General features: G+C 36.1%; 2 protein-coding genes and 1 long non-coding RNA gene across 5 annotated transcripts; 2 read left to right on the top strand and 1 right to left on the bottom strand.

Annotated features, from left to right (window-relative positions):
• Nucleotides 1–1,293: 1,293 nt before the first annotated feature.
• LOC147850111 (uncharacterized) lies at nt 1,294–7,023 on the top strand. Of its 2 annotated transcripts, none has more exons than XM_087337065.1 (11): nt 1,294–1,408; nt 2,234–2,795; nt 3,018–3,123; nt 3,235–3,373; nt 3,798–3,878; nt 4,050–4,419; nt 5,047–5,159; nt 5,284–5,463; nt 5,746–5,864; nt 6,118–6,210; nt 6,645–7,023. In XM_087337065.1, the coding sequence occupies exons 3-11, from the start codon at nt 3,029–3,031 to the stop codon at nt 6,802–6,804; spliced, it is 1,350 nt and encodes a 449-aa protein (XP_087193191.1). In that variant the 5' UTR covers nt 1,294–1,408; nt 2,234–2,795; nt 3,018–3,028; the 3' UTR covers nt 6,805–7,023. The 2 variants fall into 2 exon arrangements, with proteins under 2 accessions (XP_087193191.1, XP_087193190.1); XM_087337064.1 differs by having other exon boundaries at nt 3,226–3,373.
• Nucleotides 7,024–12,597: 5,574 nt separating this feature from the next.
• LOC147850109 (uncharacterized) lies at nt 12,598–18,018 on the bottom strand. Of its 2 annotated transcripts, XM_087337129.1 has the most exons (7): nt 17,857–18,018; nt 16,906–17,287; nt 15,505–15,701; nt 13,627–13,774; nt 13,208–13,361; nt 12,878–13,122; nt 12,598–12,790 (listed from the first exon to the last, which is right to left on the bottom strand). In XM_087337129.1, exons 1-6 carry the CDS (start codon nt 17,892–17,894, stop codon nt 13,094–13,096), a joined length of 948 nt encoding a protein of 315 aa, XP_087193255.1. In that variant the 5' UTR covers nt 17,895–18,018; the 3' UTR covers nt 12,598–12,790; nt 12,878–13,093. The 2 variants fall into 2 exon arrangements, with proteins under 2 accessions (XP_087193255.1, XP_087193256.1); XM_087337130.1 differs by lacking the exons at nt 12,598–12,790; nt 12,878–13,122 and having other exon boundaries at nt 13,221–13,361; nt 13,683–13,774.
• Nucleotides 14,682–15,253, top strand: LOC147850110 (uncharacterized). Its single transcript, XR_015531725.1, has 2 exons — nt 14,682–14,882; nt 14,963–15,253. It is a non-coding gene; the product is annotated as an uncharacterized LOC147850110 (long non-coding RNA).
• Nucleotides 18,019–18,255: the final 237 nt, after the last annotated feature.

Raw genomic sequence — 18,255 nt, 5'->3', positions numbered from 1 at the left:
GGCTTGCTTAAATTTAGACATGGAGGCACTAGCATACTTGTTGTCTTCCCACTTAACGTTTGGAAACAATCCAAGACTATTTAGGCATACTTATCGTTTGGCTTCTACCAAGCCCTTCAAGGCAAAACCTCTACGACGTTTTGCTTTAAAATAAACGACTTTAATGTACTTATTTTGACTAGCAATGGCCATCTCATCCATATACATATAAGAATGACATGCCACCAAGCTAAAATCATAAATTTTCTTAAAAAAGAGACAATTACACTCCTCAAAGACCCACAAGAGCATATATGTAACGAAACAAACTTTTGGTACCACTATCTAGGCTCATTACTTAAGCCATATATATTGTTTTGCAACTTGGACGTACCATATATCCTCCTTGCCCTCAAACTCAAAAACGTTACTACGTATATCATGATCTTCATGAAGATTGCTAACCAAGAATGTGGAGTGTACATGCATTGGGACTAACTCCAGGGATTCCAAGAAACCTAGGAAAATTCTATCAATGGTTGCAAATGAAATCTCTCTCTCTCTCTCTCTCTCTCTCTCTCTCTCATGCACACATAGAGGAATCGGCAACAACTCGGCTCAAGCCTAAACCGAACCGTCAAAACCTTTTTTAACGGTTAGGCGGTTTGGTTTGGTTTAGGTTTGAGCGTCCTTAACTGGTTTGGGATTGCTCAAACCAGTTAAGCCTAAAATGGTTTAAGAACCGGTTCGGTTCAGGTTTGGAAACCCCCAAACCGGTGTAGGTGTAACTGGGTTGGTTTGGACAAGGCCAAATCGGTTAAGCCAAAACCAAATGGTTGCCAATTCCTACACACACACACACACACACACACACAAATGTAACCAACAGACTAGCCTATTGGATACAAGTGAGGCCACCAACCTTTATTCTTATGTACATTTTAGTCACTAAATTGTTGGCCTCATTGTATGGATCCATGATTGTTGGCCTTGTTGCATGTTTATAGAAATTGAACAAAGCATGGAAAGAAACATGGGGTCAAATTTCAATCACATTATGTGTGTAGGCCAGGCCCCCCCCCCCCTCTAAAGAAGGCTGCATTGCATGGCCATGGAGATGGGTGAGTGTTTGGGTAAAAAGAAAGAGTGGAGGAGGAGCATCCTATAAATATATGTATACATTATACATACATATACACAACGGCTCCTGCTTTTTACACACACACACACACACACACACATAAAACACACTCACACACACATACAACGAGAGGCCTTCTGCCATCAGTCACTCTCACTCACTCACTCATCTCACCTTCTCTCTCTACGATTTCTCTCTCTCTCTCTCTCTCTCTCTCTCTCTCTCTCTCTCTCTCTCTCCAACATCTTGCCTTTGGCTATGGCGTAGTGCTGTCTTCCTTCCCTCTCGGTAAGTTGCCTTTGCTTCTTCAATCGCGTGTCCGCTGTCTGTCTAGTCTGAATCTCTGAACCTCATTGTCTGTCTATGGCATAATCTTTAGGTTTTTTTATCCCCCCCCTCTCTCTCTCTCAATCTCTCTCATAAGTTGCCATTGTTTCTTCGATCATGTCTGTGGATATGGCGTAAGCTTTCTCCCTCTCCCTCTCTCCCTCTCTCTGCCTGTCTCGCGGTTAGTTTCCATTGTTTTTTCGGTCATGTCTTTGGCTATCAGGCGTAACCTTTCTCTTTCTTTCCGGGTAAGTTGCCATTGTTTCCTCCATCATGTGTCTGTTTAGTCTGAGTTCTTCTTCTCCTTTCCTATCCATTCTTCGTCCTTTCTTGCACTTCTGCTTATTCTACTTGTATTACATGCCTTCTTGCAAAGGCTGTGTCTCTTCCTCAGTATGAACTGATTTCGATGCTCAATATATCATGGATTTCATATATTTTGCATTAGAGTTCATCGTTGAATTTTGATCGCTAAGTCTGCTGAAGAAAGAGAAATCTTAGTCTGAAGATGATGAAGATATATGCGTCTCAGATTTTAAATTGACGCTGTATTGTTTAATGTTCACTTTCAAATATTCTTTGCTACAATCTTTCTACAGTTATATAGATCTCTTTCTTTTATGTTCTTTTATTTCAAGTGTAGTATCACTTGGTCTTTCATCTCGGTTTACCGCATGAGACGATGAAAGATGATCAAGTGATTAAAATAATAAAAAAGATTGATTTAGTGATGTAAGTGGAAGTCTATTTTCTGGTGTTGATCTTGTCAATGTGTATTTTTTGCAGAAGACATGGTTTCTTTGAGCTTCAACAAAGATAATGGCAGACAAATGCTTACATTTACCATTATATGTTGCGAAGAAGCATCGAAATCCATAAAATAACCTCTCTATCTTGGTTTTAATTTGTGCTCGAAAAGAAAAACAAGATTCAAGTCTTATGGGATTCCTAGACAACTATGATACTCTGATGCTTGGAATGGAAAGTTCTTCATTTCCTTGCGAATCTAGGATTCTCCCTTTTCAGTACTTACCTTCTTCTAGTTGGTTTGATGGCGCTTCTTATGCCCTCTCAAGAGGTGCATATTTGTCTATTCAAATGAGTAGATCAGAAACTAAGTTAATCTGGTCGGAAGAAGAGGCTTAACAACTTTGGAAAGGAAGAAAAAAGCCGTTGTTTATCATCTAACAGATGAACGAATGCTGTCTCACTCTATTTGATTTTTATCATCAAATTCTGCTAAAGAAGCTTAATACCATTGCCCGTGGATGGATGCTATCACAATTGTTTGCTTAAAATCAGTGCAAATTCTGATCCATTTCTAGTTTTCAAGAACTTCTTGACTAAGGTACGATTCAAAGCATTTTTCGTTCGCAATGCTCATTTCTGCAGACAGTTCTCTATTAATCGTTTTCTTTTTTATCTGATTGATTCCTTTCGTTTGTTGACTAGAACCATGAAATTCTTTTACCTCTTATGCATATGTATACTTCTTACTCAAATTATTTCATTCACATACTAAGACCATGGAACGTTTTTCCACTATATATTTTACATATATGGACAACAGTTTTCTTCACCATGGCTCAAATGATATCATCATCAAGAGTACCTTCCTTTGAGAGGAAGCAACAATTACTTCTACATACATTTTCTGATAAACAATCCAAAATGAGGTAAAATCTTTGGTTCATATTACAATGCTATTCGTCTTCTATTAGAATATAGAAAGAAAAAATGTGATGGTGGAGGGACCTTCCTATCATATGACCAGTCAGTTTTTCTAGGTTATATGGATCCTCTTCCTCGATTGCTACCATTGAAGAACTGAGGAGAAAACCGCGTTCTCTTAGACAGACTAGAGTATACTGTTGTAATATTGTTGGGTATGACAACAGTATTGCTTCAATCATGTCCAATAAAGAGGTGGTCTTCCCCAGCTGCATTTCTTAAATTGTTTTGTCTATTGTGTTGTTTTCTAAGCTTTTGCTCAACGCAAATTAATACAATTTCTAAAGTGAATTCTTCAACCAAACTGATGTAATCTGTATTCGTTTTCAAATGCATATTGATGCAAATTATAAGTGTTATATATGTGTGTATTTTGAATGTGAATGATGCATTATATGTTTTCTTTCTCCTTTCTCAGAATCCTCTTCTTGTTCATGGCGTTTATACATATATTTGTGTATTTTCAGTGTGAATTGATGCACTATATGTTTGCTCTCTACTTTCTCATCATTATCTTCTCATTCATAGCGTTTACATGAGGTATGCGTGAGTATTTTTTTTGTTTGGAATCATTCTGATTTTGTCTTTCCCTCTTTACTGTTGATATTTCTCCTTCTAGGTTATACTTCAGCAAGCTAGAATCCGATTCTGTGAGGAGATCTCGTTTACCAAACAAGATCAAGATGTATCTCCTGTGAAGGTATTATATTCTCAGCATTTCCAGTCTTTTTTACGTTAATGAGTGCATGACCACCAATTAGTTAGCTTTCCACTTAGGTGTTTGCCATTCAAGATAAATTGTGCGTTTGAAACCACATATTTGTGTTGTCTGTAAACATAGATCTTAGAATCAATGAATTTGTTTCTACAGGCATTGTTGCTGATCTCTGCTGAGGATGAATCCTTTGTTTCTCTCAACAAAGAAAAGGATAGGCTTGCAGCTCATACAGAAGGACGGAACTTCTCTGGAACTCTAACAAATCAAGTCTATAAGGATGATGTTAATGATTTCCCGATTGCTGGAAGAACAATGCCAATGTGGTTTGCTAGATTCGATTTCTTAGTAAAAGAAGTCACTGATATCCTAGCTTCAAGAGGAAAGGGTTCCACCACACCTGTAAATATCTTGAAGACTGTTAGTAGTGTTCTGTTTGGAATCCAGAAATTCAAGCAATCAGTTGCAAATGCTGATGCAAGGAGTTATTATATTCATCTTGTCATGACTCTCGGTTCTGGAAGTGGTAATTACTGATCTCTCTCTCTCTATATATATACTCAGAAATATTTTTCTTGGATTTGTTCTATTTTTTCTTTTTCACTTCCTTTTAAACTCGTATCGATATCATATATCTGATTATTAATGTGAATTTGGTCGCATAGGTGATATGGCCAATATTTTATACGGTTGTAAATTTGGTTTTACAGGTGATATGGCCAAAATTTTGAATAGTTGTAAATTTGGTCTCATAGGCCATTTTGACCTGTTTGCAGACTATTTCATTTTATTCATTTCTCTCTTAATCTTTGATGTTAGCTCAATTGATCTGAATCACGAAGTAGTTTGATCCTCTCTTAAGCCTTCAATGTCTGAATTTTCTGAAGAATCAATTATTTTGATCATCTCTTAATCATTTGACGTTCCTTTATATTTTTCTGGATGATCAAGTAGCTCAAAGCTTCAATTCTCTCTTAATCATTTGATTTTACTTTGAACCAACAAGTAGTTCGATTCCTCTCGTAATCCGGCGATCTTACTTTGATGCTTCTGAAATAGCAAGTTCTAATGGGAAGCAAGGAGGACTAGTATTTTTTTAATCGTTTGATTCTCCTTCCATTATACTGAAGCTGTTGGTATTATTTCTATTCAGGCCTGTTGCTCTCTATCATCTACATGGAGATCTGTAAGAGACTTGGAGTGACTATTAAAGCAGCTGAGATCGGTGACGACCTTTTTATGTGGCCCATGATCGAGAATTTATATGTATGCAAATATCCCTCTGTTATAATAATATGTTTGTATGTGCGTATTTATTTATACATACATACATATGAAAATGTGGATACGTATATACTAATTATGTATATTCTTTCCTACCTATTCTTAGGAATGCTTTGAACCGTCTTCTAGTGGAGGCAAAAGCTGGTTTTCTGAGATGCTTGCTTTCCAACACCAATCACATCTTAGCAGAAACATCGGAGCTCTAACAGATGGCTACACTTCAACATCAAATTTGAAATTTGCTTCTAATAGAGATCTCGTAGGGATGGTGTTAGCAAACTTAAAAGTGAGGTTCCTATGCTAGATAGAAGACTGGATGTATCATTTGGATTATAATCGTAAACCATTCCTTGATGAATCAGTATTGAACGTGGAATATTTGAATGAATGTATTTGGAAACTCTTCTCTTAATGAATTGCTTTTAAATTGGATGAGTTTAATTTTTCTCTCGTCAAATTGATACTGACCATGGAAGAGATTTGAATGAATATGTTTGAAATTGTATTGGTTACATTTTTTCTTCATGGCTTGTCTTAATTGCGTGCTTACCGGCTTATTGTTATTCAGAACAATCACTGGAAAGATGCATGCAATTCTCGGCCAGGATTTGCACTTACTGATCCCCTTCTTCCATTGGTATATTCAGAGCTTTCTGTTGGAGCTTTATTGAGGCCAAGGAATCTCAGGTATGGCTCAGAAATGTTAATCCAAGCCACAGATGTCAAAAGTAATAATTGTGAGGTTATTTTCGCAATGTTTGTTTGAATTTTGTTTCTCTTTTAGTTGATTGGTGCTTTGCACCACAAAACATTTTGCCAATGATTGTTTTAGAAATATAAGTTTTTTTTGAGGAAAAAATGCTATACCTCTAGAATGGTGGGGGTTATAGTAAATCCTTTTTCTTTTTAATGGCATTAAAATGTTTGTGTTTCTTTGCAGACTAGCGCTCATGGCATCGGAAAGGCTGCTGCTTTTACAACCTCACAACTGGGTGTTGAGGAGAGATCATGGTTTATTGTTGTATCACAGCAGGTCTCAATTCTTAATCCTTAAATCTATAAACCTACAAACCATTTTGTAAGTATATTTAATGGGAAATTTCTAGAAATGTGCTTACAGTTATACATTAATAATCCTCTAGATTTCATCCTTCTATAAACCCTTCATATACCTACTTTTAAGATTTTAAGGTCTCTTCATTTTTTAAGACTCTTGATGTTCTTTCATTTTGAGATACTTTATACACTTAAATGTTTTTAAATCATTGACGTACTTAAAGATTTAAACCGTACATATAGACAGTTTTTAGATCGGTCATATATTCAGTTTTTAGATTCCTTTGCATTCTTTTATTAAAATTTAAACACATCATCTTTTCTCCATTAATTTCTTTCATCCATTACTTTTGTTTCATTGTTTTTAAAATCTTAAAGTTTGTTTGGTGCTGCTGATTTTTAATATGACAGGAGATATGGCGAAGCTGTACAAGAGTTGAGTATATGCACAGCATTTGCCCCTACATTGGAAGCACAAACGCTCGAACATTTCATAGAGAAGCTACATCTTCTACGCATTGAGTCATCTTGGACATCAATAAGGTCTGGCGCACCATCAACATTGGCGTAATGAAGCACTCCACACATCATGTCCACATTTGTCCATTTGAGTTGTCCTCAACACAGTAAAATCAAGTTAAAAGACAAATCAGTTTATTTACTTCACACCGTAGTAGCAACAATAATCATTGAAGTTCCTTTGATTCACATGTAGAAGAATTCGTGAATATTTTTCATCAACATGTAGGTCCCTCTCTTTCTGTGAAATATAATAATCAACTTGACTAAACGCAAACTGGATGCTAAATTCACACGTACTGCAACTATTGCTTGCTTCACATTGTGATGAAGAGGGTGTAGAGTATGTTTATGAGTAATTAATTTTAATGCGGTTTATTTCATCAAAAGCATAGGTTGCGTTTTGATTTCAGATCTTTGTAATGCATGCATCTATCCACCCATTTTTCTTGCTTTATTTAGGTCACATATCATATCATTTGAAACTGCATATTATGCAAAGGACTTGGATGGTGGTAGCAAAACGAAAACAACTGGAATATGACAAAATCTATCCATGCTGTTGCAGGAAGCGCGAGAATCTTCCAAAAACCCTATTAGTATGAATATAATTTATATGTCGAGAAACTCTTATTATATTTATATCCATATGCATATTTAGATCATTTATACTGAAAGGGAAAGAGACGTTGAAATTGTCAAAAGTCGCCGGATATTTATCAAGAGTAAAATAATATTCTATTTATAGATCTTGATATAAAGAGCAAAGAAACCATTCCTGTAATAAATAGGCAAAACCTCTTTCTACTTTTCGCCTACATTTTGTTGTTTTCTTATCCATCCCCCACTCAGACAAAACAAAAATTGAATATGCCATTCAAGAAAACAAAATTTAAGGAACCTTTACATGCGTGCGAAACACGTGTTGCTACGTTTATCTAAACTGAATTCTTCCTATCCATTCCAGAGCCCAAAAAAATACGAAAAGAATGTGCCCATCAAATAAAAAGGTAAAACTTGACATCTTCATTTTATTTCCATTGCATCTTAGCTTTACATCTGTTCGAGGCTTTTGCAACTTGCATCCAAAGCTTTTATGTTCTCTTTGAATGCATCCAAAAAAGAGTTTCCTTCAAGTGGGCACGAGGCTTATCCAACCAAAAAAGCACCATTCTTTTTATTTCCATGTGGACGTTTCAACTCAAGCCTTGTTTAAATAATAGATGCGGACTCATGGGGATTACTTGCTTTGCACTCATCTCATTTTGTGTGATGTACAAACACAGGTAAATCTTGAGCCATCAGTTAACTAATTTGTATGGGAGTGACATGATCATTTCTTTATAGGTGCATCTAAATAACGGTAGAAAATTTTCACATAGTGTTTTGGAAACTTCTTTATCATGAGATAATAAACAATAATGATGTCAAGAAAGGATAATAAACAATAATGGTGTTTAAGAAAAACTAACATCAAATATTAGATAGGTAGTAATGTTCATAAGATGTGAATATCTCTCAATGTTCTTTCCCAAACTATTTCGTAAAACTCATTGGGGATTGTCCATTGTTGGGATCTTCCAATACTCGGTGTCCATGGCATTATCCAAGTCCCTTAGAAATAGGAAAAACCGAAAGTCAATTGTTTCTTTCATACTCTAGTTATCTCAGCATATGATATGTCCACTCGTACATCAAGTCTCAATGTGATCAGCCCATCGTTTGTGGACCCATAAATGAGTCAATCTAGTTTGCAAGTCCCAAAAAGGACATAGCAAAATTTAACAAGTTCTTAACAAGTTCTTAACAAGTTCTTAACAAGTTCTTAACAAGTTCTTAAGGCAAATGAAGAACTTGCAAGATGCATGAAATATTTATCACAAAAGCAACAAGTTCTTATGGCATATGAAGAAATTGCAAGATGCATGAAATACTATGACGAAAGTAACAAGTTCTAATGATAAATAGGGAAGCATAAATATGTTTGATCGACATATACAACACCACCTTGTAGGTGGGGTTGTTTTTGTGACACGAAGGATTTTTTTATATTTAATGACCTCAAATTCAGTTGCCTTGTCTATCCATGTATAACACCTTCATCTTATTGAGTATAACTATAAAATATTATATAAGAGCTATTTCTTGTCTCTCTAGCTCTCAAATACCCACAACTAAATCTTAACAACTTGCCTTCTATGATGATAAGTTGTTAAGTTGTGGGTGTGTTCTTTTTAAAGAACTCAAGACTAGTCTCAATTTCATCTCATGTAGCAAACACTGAATATGGAAAAAACATACATCAAATGTGCAAACCTTACTATTGGCCCTACCGAACTCATATAGTGATTGAGATGCCTCAAAAGCTTGATGAAATATCCTATGATGTGGTTGGCTATGTGTTAGGGGCATGACCATATAATATCCCGTGGTGAGAATTTACTGTAGTATTCTATACACGTGGATAAGTGTGAGGGCTAAACGAGAGTGTAAAGAAGGGGAGGATTACTTTTAATCCTCGGGATTGAGACAACCCATTAGGCCAAGTGTGAACTTGCTTGGGGGCCTTAGGTATCACTATAAATAAGAGGCCTAGATACCCTCATTTCATCATCTTTGGACCACGTCGAGACTCTATTTCCTGGTGGTTCAACTCTTGTAGCGAGCGCGCCAGCAGCAGGTACGACTTGACGCCACGACAGTGGTATGGGACGCCGATTGAGGCTTGAGTCCGTCTTGATCCCTTCGCTCAAGGGTGGTTAGGTGGATCGACACCCTTCTTTCGCTCTCTCCTTTCTATCTATCTATCTATCTATCATTCTTTTCTCCTTATCATACGCTTACATTAGATCATATCTCTAATACTATGTATCCTATGAATAACGACAAGTTAAAAAAGTGATTCCACTAACATCGGGGATAAAGTGAACTCAGCTCTAGAGAGAGAGAGAGAATTAGAATTAGAATTTTATCATCCATAAAGAGGCCAATTTTGACCTATGGGACCAGAGTATACATGTGTTCTTGATATGTGTCTCCTTCCTAAGAAAGGATATTCATACATTGAAGCACAAAGCCTCAATGTGTGAATAAAGCATACACATATGAGCTCAACCTTCTAGGTGGTGTCTTAAGTATGGCACTTAAGTTATCACTCCCTCTTATTATGTCAGCATATCTTGAACGAATTGCACTATATGTCGAGGATGTGAAGAGCAAGTGACATTTATCCTCTACCATGCCTTCATTGCATACTTTACATGTCTTCAAATTCATTACATTTTGATACCATGATGCAACTTCAATACCTAAATTGTGAGATCGAGTGCGAAGTAGTGTAAGTTTCATGTTCATCCGTGACAATAAGGGCTCTACGAGCATTACTACTCATATTGGTAATGAGATAAGGTTGGATACGATCAATAGGCATTCTTGCTTTATATTGAGACCAATATTCAAGGTTGACATTTGCAATGTAGTATTCTAGCTTTGTCCTCTTAGCATCTTCCCACTTCATCCTTAATGATTCCACCAACCTTCCTCAATCATTACATAATGCATAACATCGCCCAAAAGCTCTAAAAGGTCATCTACACCTCACCTTCTAAACCATTTCCTTATGTCAACAACCCAATTGGATGAGAGAATCTTACTCTTATAATTCTTTTGTAGTTTACATCCAACATTCCAAGTAAGATGTGGTAATCGATGATTCATCATATTCTTGACTTTTTTAATGTATTTATATACTCTTTGGAGTGCCAATATTTCTATGGGTTGAACACCTGTTTTCAAGAGCATAACCTGGTAAGAGGTAGTGCATTTAACTCCTAATTGCCTCCTTAAAAACATCTTTTGATTTTCTCAATCTCATTCCATGCATTAAGAGAGATGGTGTCACCCCATACTTCTACTCCATAAAGCAATACTTGAGTTACCATGGCATTGAACATTAGTTTTACTTCCCGTCCACAAGTATCACTTTGGTTACATTGGTTCTCCAAAAGGTAATATGATTTTCCAACAAGCTTGGATCCTAGAATCAAAGCATGCACTCCATTTATTTGTGGTGAGTACATAAATACCAAGATATTTAAAGCTTTGAACAAATTGTATAGGTTCACCTCTATATGTGAGCATAGGGTAATGATGAGGTTGGATGGTTTGCATTACCATCATTTTTGTTTTCTCCACATTCACTGTTAGTCCACTATTATGACAAAATTCTTCTAATACCCCAAGTAAATGTTTCATACTATCAACATCATATGAGAAGAGTACCACATCATTTGCACATACAATCAATAAGATAACATGTTGCATCAATTTGGGGGCATTCAATCCTTCTTCTCTTGCAACCTTATTCACCACTTCTAATTTATTATTAATACATAAGCTAAAGAGTGTGGGTGATAGTGGACATCCTTCCTTGACCCCCATGTTACTTACAAAGTGCTTTGAGAATCCACTATCCAGTTTTAGTTGGCATTTAACTTATTCTAGGCATGCAACAACAACTCAATACTCTAATGGCATGTCAATCTCTACCATTCTATTCCAAAGCTCACTTCGTGGTACGGCATCAAAAGTTTTCTTGAAATCAATAAAACAATAAAGTGTTTTGACTTGTAGTCGACTCTCTTCCATGTTTTTCCTTGAAATGCAAAAGAGTGTGCAAGAAGCAAACACTTATTCCTCGTTTCTATGGGTAAGATCCTATTGGAAGTATAACCACATAAGCATCTCTACAAGAATACCACATTTCTTTAGGCAAGAAACTTGAATTCCAAGGTTTAATAATAATTCTTTTCTTCTACCATGCCTTGGATCTAGTGATTTGCCATAAAGCATTCCCATAAGCTCATTCTAAGGGGATGGCACAATCTATGGATGTTATGAGCCAATTCTACAACCATTTGGGGACACATATCACCTCATTTCAATTATCAATCAAAAGGCATATTCGAGGTTCATAATTTTACAAACATTTCAAATTTATTTTGGGTGCTTTCGACTACCAATATTTTGTATTTTTTGTTTTGTTTTTTGTGGGTACATATATCCAAAATTATCTGTATTCCTAAAAAAAAGATGAGAAGAAAAGTCTCAAACTTAGAACAGCAAATCAAGTTTGTTTGGGTTTCTAAAACACTCATCGGCCTGGCTAGCAACCTGAATGCATGTGAACGTAACCTCAAGTGTCACCACATTACCTATTTTAAGAGTGCATAAAAACATAATCACATACCCTACATGTATTGACTGATGAGTTCAAGAAAAGGTATAGAGAACCCTTCTATATGAATCAGCACATCCCCTGGAGCAGTAGGAATCCACAAAAGATCTTCCATGAAAGATATTGCGAGTTCTACATTTATATACATGCATTTTGACCTACCACAAGTCACGACCTTTCTAGAAATCATACCTTTTCAACAATCCCAGCATATGATGGTTTTCTTTGTAGGAGGCACATCCAATTGGTTCTCGACTATTCATATAATCACAATAGAGAAACCTAAAAGCATGACAAAATGATCTGATCAGACTAGTGAGGGGCGTACTATAAATATATAACGAAGAATTACCTGAGTCTTTCATTATTTCCCTAAATGTCCTTCCTTACGTTTTCATTACTTCTATAAAATGTCCTTACATAGAGGGTAAAAACTGGAGGGTATTTCGGAGTTTTTACCAATACAGTATAATGAAGAGCAAGTCAAAAGTACTTCATCTTATATGTAGCAAGACAATTTTGATCACCAAGGACGTACATTGATGGTAGATAGTTAACATATACGAGGTTCAATAAGCTGATCAAATTATGCATTATTTAAAACATACAGAGAAGAAATGGTAGCATTAAACATATTTACACTCCAAAAGCAAGGTGAAATAAAACATAAAATATTACAATCAAACTGCATCAGTAGTTAATGCGGTTAGTAAAATGGTCCATCTTCAATCATATATTTTATTGGTGATTGTGGAGCTGAATCTTTTCCCATTCACAATGATTTCATGAACATTGAAATAACCTGCAACAAACAAAGATAATTAAGCCAATGCCAGAAGAAACCCCTAAACCCTATTAGGCTTTGTAAAAAATGAAGAACAGTGATTACCTTCACCATTATCATTAGAGGAGTCGAATTATATGTGACCCTTCTAAGGTCAAAAGAATAAAATACTTGTTCAAAATTCGTATAGTACATTCCTTTGTATCAATGTGTGTGAGCTTTTGCTTCATACAATCTTGCCTTTAACCAGCTACAACTTTGCAATACAAGAATTTCTATGAAAGAATATGAAAAATAAAATAGTATTCCTGTCTACTGATGTCAAGTCTCTTGTTTTGTCGCCAACCGTTCTGTCACAAACAAAATAACTCAACAATGGCAAATGGTTTGGATTTGTAACTAGAAAAATAGCAAAGTAAGAGTAAAGTCACTCACTTAGAAACTCATATGACACAATCATACATGTACCCCATGCAGATATGCTAAAAAATCGGGGCCCAAGTCCTCTATACAGCCCTGCCGGACCATCTTCATTCAAAAGTGTTCTTACAGTTGAAGATATAGTGGGTTTCTTGGTGGTTTCAATAACCTGATGCAAAAGACCAATACTGTCAAGAGTTTACAGTTCCTTAACAAATAAAGCTGTTCCATTATATGGTTCAGACAAACATAATAAAGCTTTGAAAAGATAAAAAATATCTTTAACGTTTTGGGTATTTACCAGAATACCCTTCTGTTTTCAAAAATTACCAAAAGACTCCTGTGCAGTATTTTAGTAATTTTTAGAAACCAATTGGGCTGGTAAATATCCAACAATTAGGGGTATTTTGCTGTTTTCCAATAAAACATTTTACTTGAAGCCGAGTTTTGATAGTATCCAATGGAGTGGTTAGTATAGATGATATTGCACCAGCTGTAACTCCTCCACCAGCTTGAACGGATACAACTTGCCATTGTTTAGGTTTCTCTTGATCAGCTTTAGCCCAGTCATACCCCAAAGCTCTGCAAAATATTGCAGAAGACAACACGGTAAAGCATAACATAAGAGCATTGCTTTTATACAGCATATAATAGACATTACACATCCCCACCTATTCCAACCTTCCTAATATTCTTGGATTAGACAAAAATTGTGTTCTTGTTCAATGCATGGTAATCAATACACATGTGCGAAGAACTATCTTTTTTCTGCAGTAAAGGTACCGTAGATTTATAAGAAGACATTATGGACTGAAAGCTCATTTAGCTGGTAAGGTGGCCTTTTGGGATGACAACACCCTGCCATCAAATAAATTGGATAGTCCTCGTGCCTTTTACAAGGTTGCGAATTCAAAAAAACAATTGCAGAAAGCATTCATGAATGTCATAATGACTTTGTCTAATGCAGATAAATTATATCTATCTTCATATGCATTACCATCCTTCACAAAAACCAAGTAAACAAAAAGATGAATTTTCATTCATTACATTAGAAACAGAAAAAGCAGAAATAAGAGGAACAAAGTGAAGGGCAGCACGAGGATTAGGGTTTACGTCAACCAGAGAGGGAGAGAGTCTGAGTGAGAGACAAAGGGAGAGAGAGAGAGATGCACGCTGTCTTAGGTACAAAGAGTGTACCACTTTTTTGGTTTTTAGATATTATGTACATACAAGTCAAAAATATGCTACAAGTGCATTCACACTCGTGCACTAATAAAAGGCACGATGGCCCTTTATTCCCAACACAAAGTTCCCTCAAAGTTTACATCCAGTACAGAGTCTGTCCTTTTATGAAAGGGTAATCTATCAATACATGAAGTCTATAAAGCCAAGGCATAGCCAACAACATATCTTCATCTTCCAAGGCATTGTCTAAAATCTTCACAATCTACATAGGCTATGGATGTGAAGCTTTCCAAATATCGTGTTAATAGGCTTCAAGTTATCATGACATGCAACTTTATGCTTCAAACACAAGGCCCATCTCTTCTATACAAATGCAACTTCACTAGTAAGATCGGAATAATAAATTTGGCAATGGAACTATGAAACAGGCATGCAGAACTTCCAGAGGATGTAAACATCAATCAACAACCAACTTACCTAAAGTTTCCCCACCAAACAATTTAAAGTTGGTGACTCAAAAACATTCCAAATGGCAACAGACCATTTCATTGAGATTGGAGCAAAAACAGAATAATCAATCTGCAGGCAAATCTGGTGCTGCCATCAGAAGAAGGGATCAACGAAAAATGAAGATGTAGCAATATTAACAGAGATACAAAAACTTCAAAGAATAGATCAATGTAATGGAAAGCACATCATGAGCCCTAATATATGAAAACATATCATCAAGTCTTAACAACAAACTCATGGAGGTGCAAATTGGCTTTTGGAGGTTTGTGTCTGCCAATTTCTTTGTGTCATCCAAGAATTAGCATATATGACACGCCATGTAGATATTGATGTTTCTATTCTTATCTTCTTCATTGTCATCATGAATAGTGACTTTTATCTTATATCTTTCAATCTTGTATTCATGCTTGCAATTAGTGTGTTTTGCATGTATCTTATCAGGCGAATGACGATAAGTTTATCTGAATATGAATCTCAAAACAATATAGTTTCAACCCATCACCTAGTTTTGAAAACTTGGAAACTCATCCAACCCATTTCCATTTCCAATTGATGATGACAACAGTGTTTCTGTATGTTATTTTAAATCAATTATGTTGGTTGCCTGTTGGACTTACTTCCATATCAGTCTCTGGCTAGCCCCATAGGAACCCCACCATATGGCACTAGATGGTGAATATGTCATGACAGACATTCCAAACCCTCTATAAAGTCCCCGAACTCCATCCACCTTCAAGATCTTTCTCACAGCATCGATTCCCCCAGAGTACTTTGTAGCTTCTGGTGTGCCTTGTATCATTAGTCGTTGACTAACCTACAAAAACATGCCAGGAAGTAATAAGCTTGCTTCTTTCCAATGCCTGAAAAAGAAATACAAAGAAAGCCAAGGATATAGAAGGAAACTATCATCATTGCACGTCAAATACATCTGTACAGCATTTCATAAACAAAATTGTTCAGAAGACTATCATACCATAAATAGCAAATCAAGAGAGATTGTCAAATATAATCAGCATAAGATACATCAAATAGAAGTCATCCCTATTTTGGCACCACCTTGAATCTGGAAATTGAATACTAAACAAATGCAAGGTACATGATGGGATTTTCCTTCACCAAAAGAACATGATTCCTCTGTAATGTTGACAAACAACTACTTTGGGTGCCGATTCTTGTGAAGAGCCTCAAAATGTTTACGCGAAAACAAATTACATTATACCAGAGTAACACCTATAAACAAAGAAAAAAAAAAGATCCAAGGTTCCTAAAATATTGGACCAAGTGTGAACCTCCATATGCTCAGGAGAAGTATGGAAAATTTTCCAAACAAAATGACTCAAGATGACATCTATCACAAAGCAAAAATCAGAGGCCATTAAAACACAAACACACAGATTGCATGGTGATTATATGTTACGAAAAAGGCAGCCTCACCTCATTGACTAAATGCCTGTCAAGTTTTCGAAGTTGCAGAGTAGAGAAAGGTTGACAAAAATATTTAAAAATTTTACTAAATTCATATAAACTTCTGGCATTGTCTCAGAATTTTGTACTCCTTCAATCCAAGGGACATTTTCTCCTAAACTCCTATAAATTCTAGTATATTCCCATAATTGGTTTTTATTTTTTGTGTACAACACAAAGGGAACTCTACTAATTAGTGAGTAAAATAGAAGTTTTCAGATCAATGATGAACCAGCAACATCCACAATGACCAGAAAATTTATTGTTTAAAATACAGCCTAAGTCATATATTGACAAAAAATGACTTGAAAGAGAGATTTTGCACACCACGTCAAAGAATATGAGACATTCAACTAAAACAATGCATCATAGTAAGTCTTACATACCATACTAGAGACAAAATAATACACCACATCTAAGATTATGAATAGTTAACCGTTGCAATCTTACATATCACATCTAAGAAAATTCAGTGTAGAAAATCTTACATACCACATCTAAGATTACAAGTGATTGAACCAAAAAAATGCAGTAAATATAAAAAACTTGCATACCACATCTAAAGGCACAAAGACTGCCTGAGAAAGGAATGAGGAGACCAAACCAGCAATCCCATTGGTGATGGCCGCCTTCGCAGGTTCCGATATCTCTAATTTATTGGTGAGTTTTGAAACTGCTAACTTGGTAGTTTCCAGAGTTGTAAGAAGAACCATCCTTGTGGGAATAGCTCCAACAACAACCGTAGCATAGCCTCTGTACAGACCTATAAACCCATCTTGTCTTACGATACTCCTGAATACCGAAGGAGCAGAGAGATTCCCTTGACCTTTTGTGGTAACTTGCATCCGAGTTTTTACTACTGAAATAGGATAAAGAAGCGTTGAAACACCAGAGAAGAGGCCAGCTCCAACAACATAGAATTTTGTCTTGTCAAGCCTGAAAACGATGATGGTGAAAATAATAATAAAATGATTACGAAATTCAATAGATCAGACTTGACAACATAGAATTTCATCTTGAGGATCCTGAAAATGATGACAAAAACGACGCTGAAATTCAAAAGAGGTCAACTCTGATTTGGTCATACCAAGCCTGAAAATGACGATGAACCTTTTCTGCTTTCCTCACCAATCCAAAGAAAATAAATGGATTAATTTAATAAGAAAAGATCACGAGAACAAGAACGATAGTAAAAATGATGAGAGAGAGACAGGGAGCTTTTCCATTTGTTTGCAGACTCATAGATGGATCGCATTGACCCGATTGATCAAGGACAAGAAGGAATGTCATGCATTTCCATACGAAATTGATCAATCTTTTTCAATTTGTTGTGCACATTCATAGGCTCGATGACAAAAAGAATGAAAGATCGAAGGAAGGAAACAAATGCCGTTCAACATTATTCGAGGATCATGAGAAGAAAGACAACATACTTGAAGCATGAAAAGAAGGAAACAAATGCCACTCAACATTGTACGCGGATCACAAGAGGAAAGAAAACATACTTGTCCCACCCGATCTCTGCAGATACGGTGGTCGCCATAGCTCGATTGCAGAAGAAGAAGAAGAAGAAGAAGAAGCGCGTCTTCTTCTGTCTGTCGTTCGATCGATCGATCTTTTGTCTCTTTTTTGATTATTTGGGTTTGAAACGTGAGAAAACTACTTACTACATACATAACATAACATAACATAACATACATGATACATAACATACATACATAGCATAATATAACATAGAATAACATAACATAGCATACATACATAGCATAATATATCATAGCATAACATGCATGCATGCTCGTGTCTATCTGCTACCAAATCATAAATAGGGTTGGCGAGGGAATCGCGGCCACAGACGGTGCAGGTCGCTCAGCTGATGGCGCATGCAATCTGCACCGCCCCAT

The sequence above is a fragment of the Azolla caroliniana genome, unplaced genomic scaffold (assembly GCF_043228905.1).
Source record: "Azolla caroliniana isolate FFs.n. ecotype wild unplaced genomic scaffold, voAzoCaro1.0.p SCAF_22, whole genome shotgun sequence".
In the NCBI taxonomy this organism is placed as follows: Eukaryota; Viridiplantae; Streptophyta; class Polypodiopsida; order Salviniales; family Salviniaceae; genus Azolla; species Azolla caroliniana.
Note: the sequence above shows the minus strand (reverse complement) of the source record. Positions and strands in the feature narration are given on the sequence as shown.

Coding starts and splice junctions, on each gene's coding strand:
- LOC147850109 (XM_087337129.1), bottom strand. CDS start 17,894: ATGGCGACCACCGTATCTGCAGAGATCGGGTGGGACAA. Junction 17,288..17,856: donor GCAGAGATCGGGTGGGACAA/GTATGTTTTCTT, acceptor CATCGTTTTCAG/GCTTGACAAGACAAAATTCT. Junction 13,123..13,207: donor TGTGTCATATGAGTTTCTAA/GTGAGTGACTTT, acceptor TGTTTGTGACAG/AACGGTTGGCGACAAAACAA.
- LOC147850111 (XM_087337064.1), top strand. CDS start 3,029: ATGGCTCAAATGATATCATCATCAAGAGTACCTTCCTTTGAGAGGAAG. Junction 3,124..3,225: donor GATAAACAATCCAAAATGAG/GTAAAATCTTTG, acceptor ATGACCAGTCAG/TTTTTCTAGGTTATATGGAT. Junction 3,374..3,797: donor CAATCATGTCCAATAAAGAG/GTGGTCTTCCCC, acceptor TTCTCCTTCTAG/GTTATACTTCAGCAAGCTAG.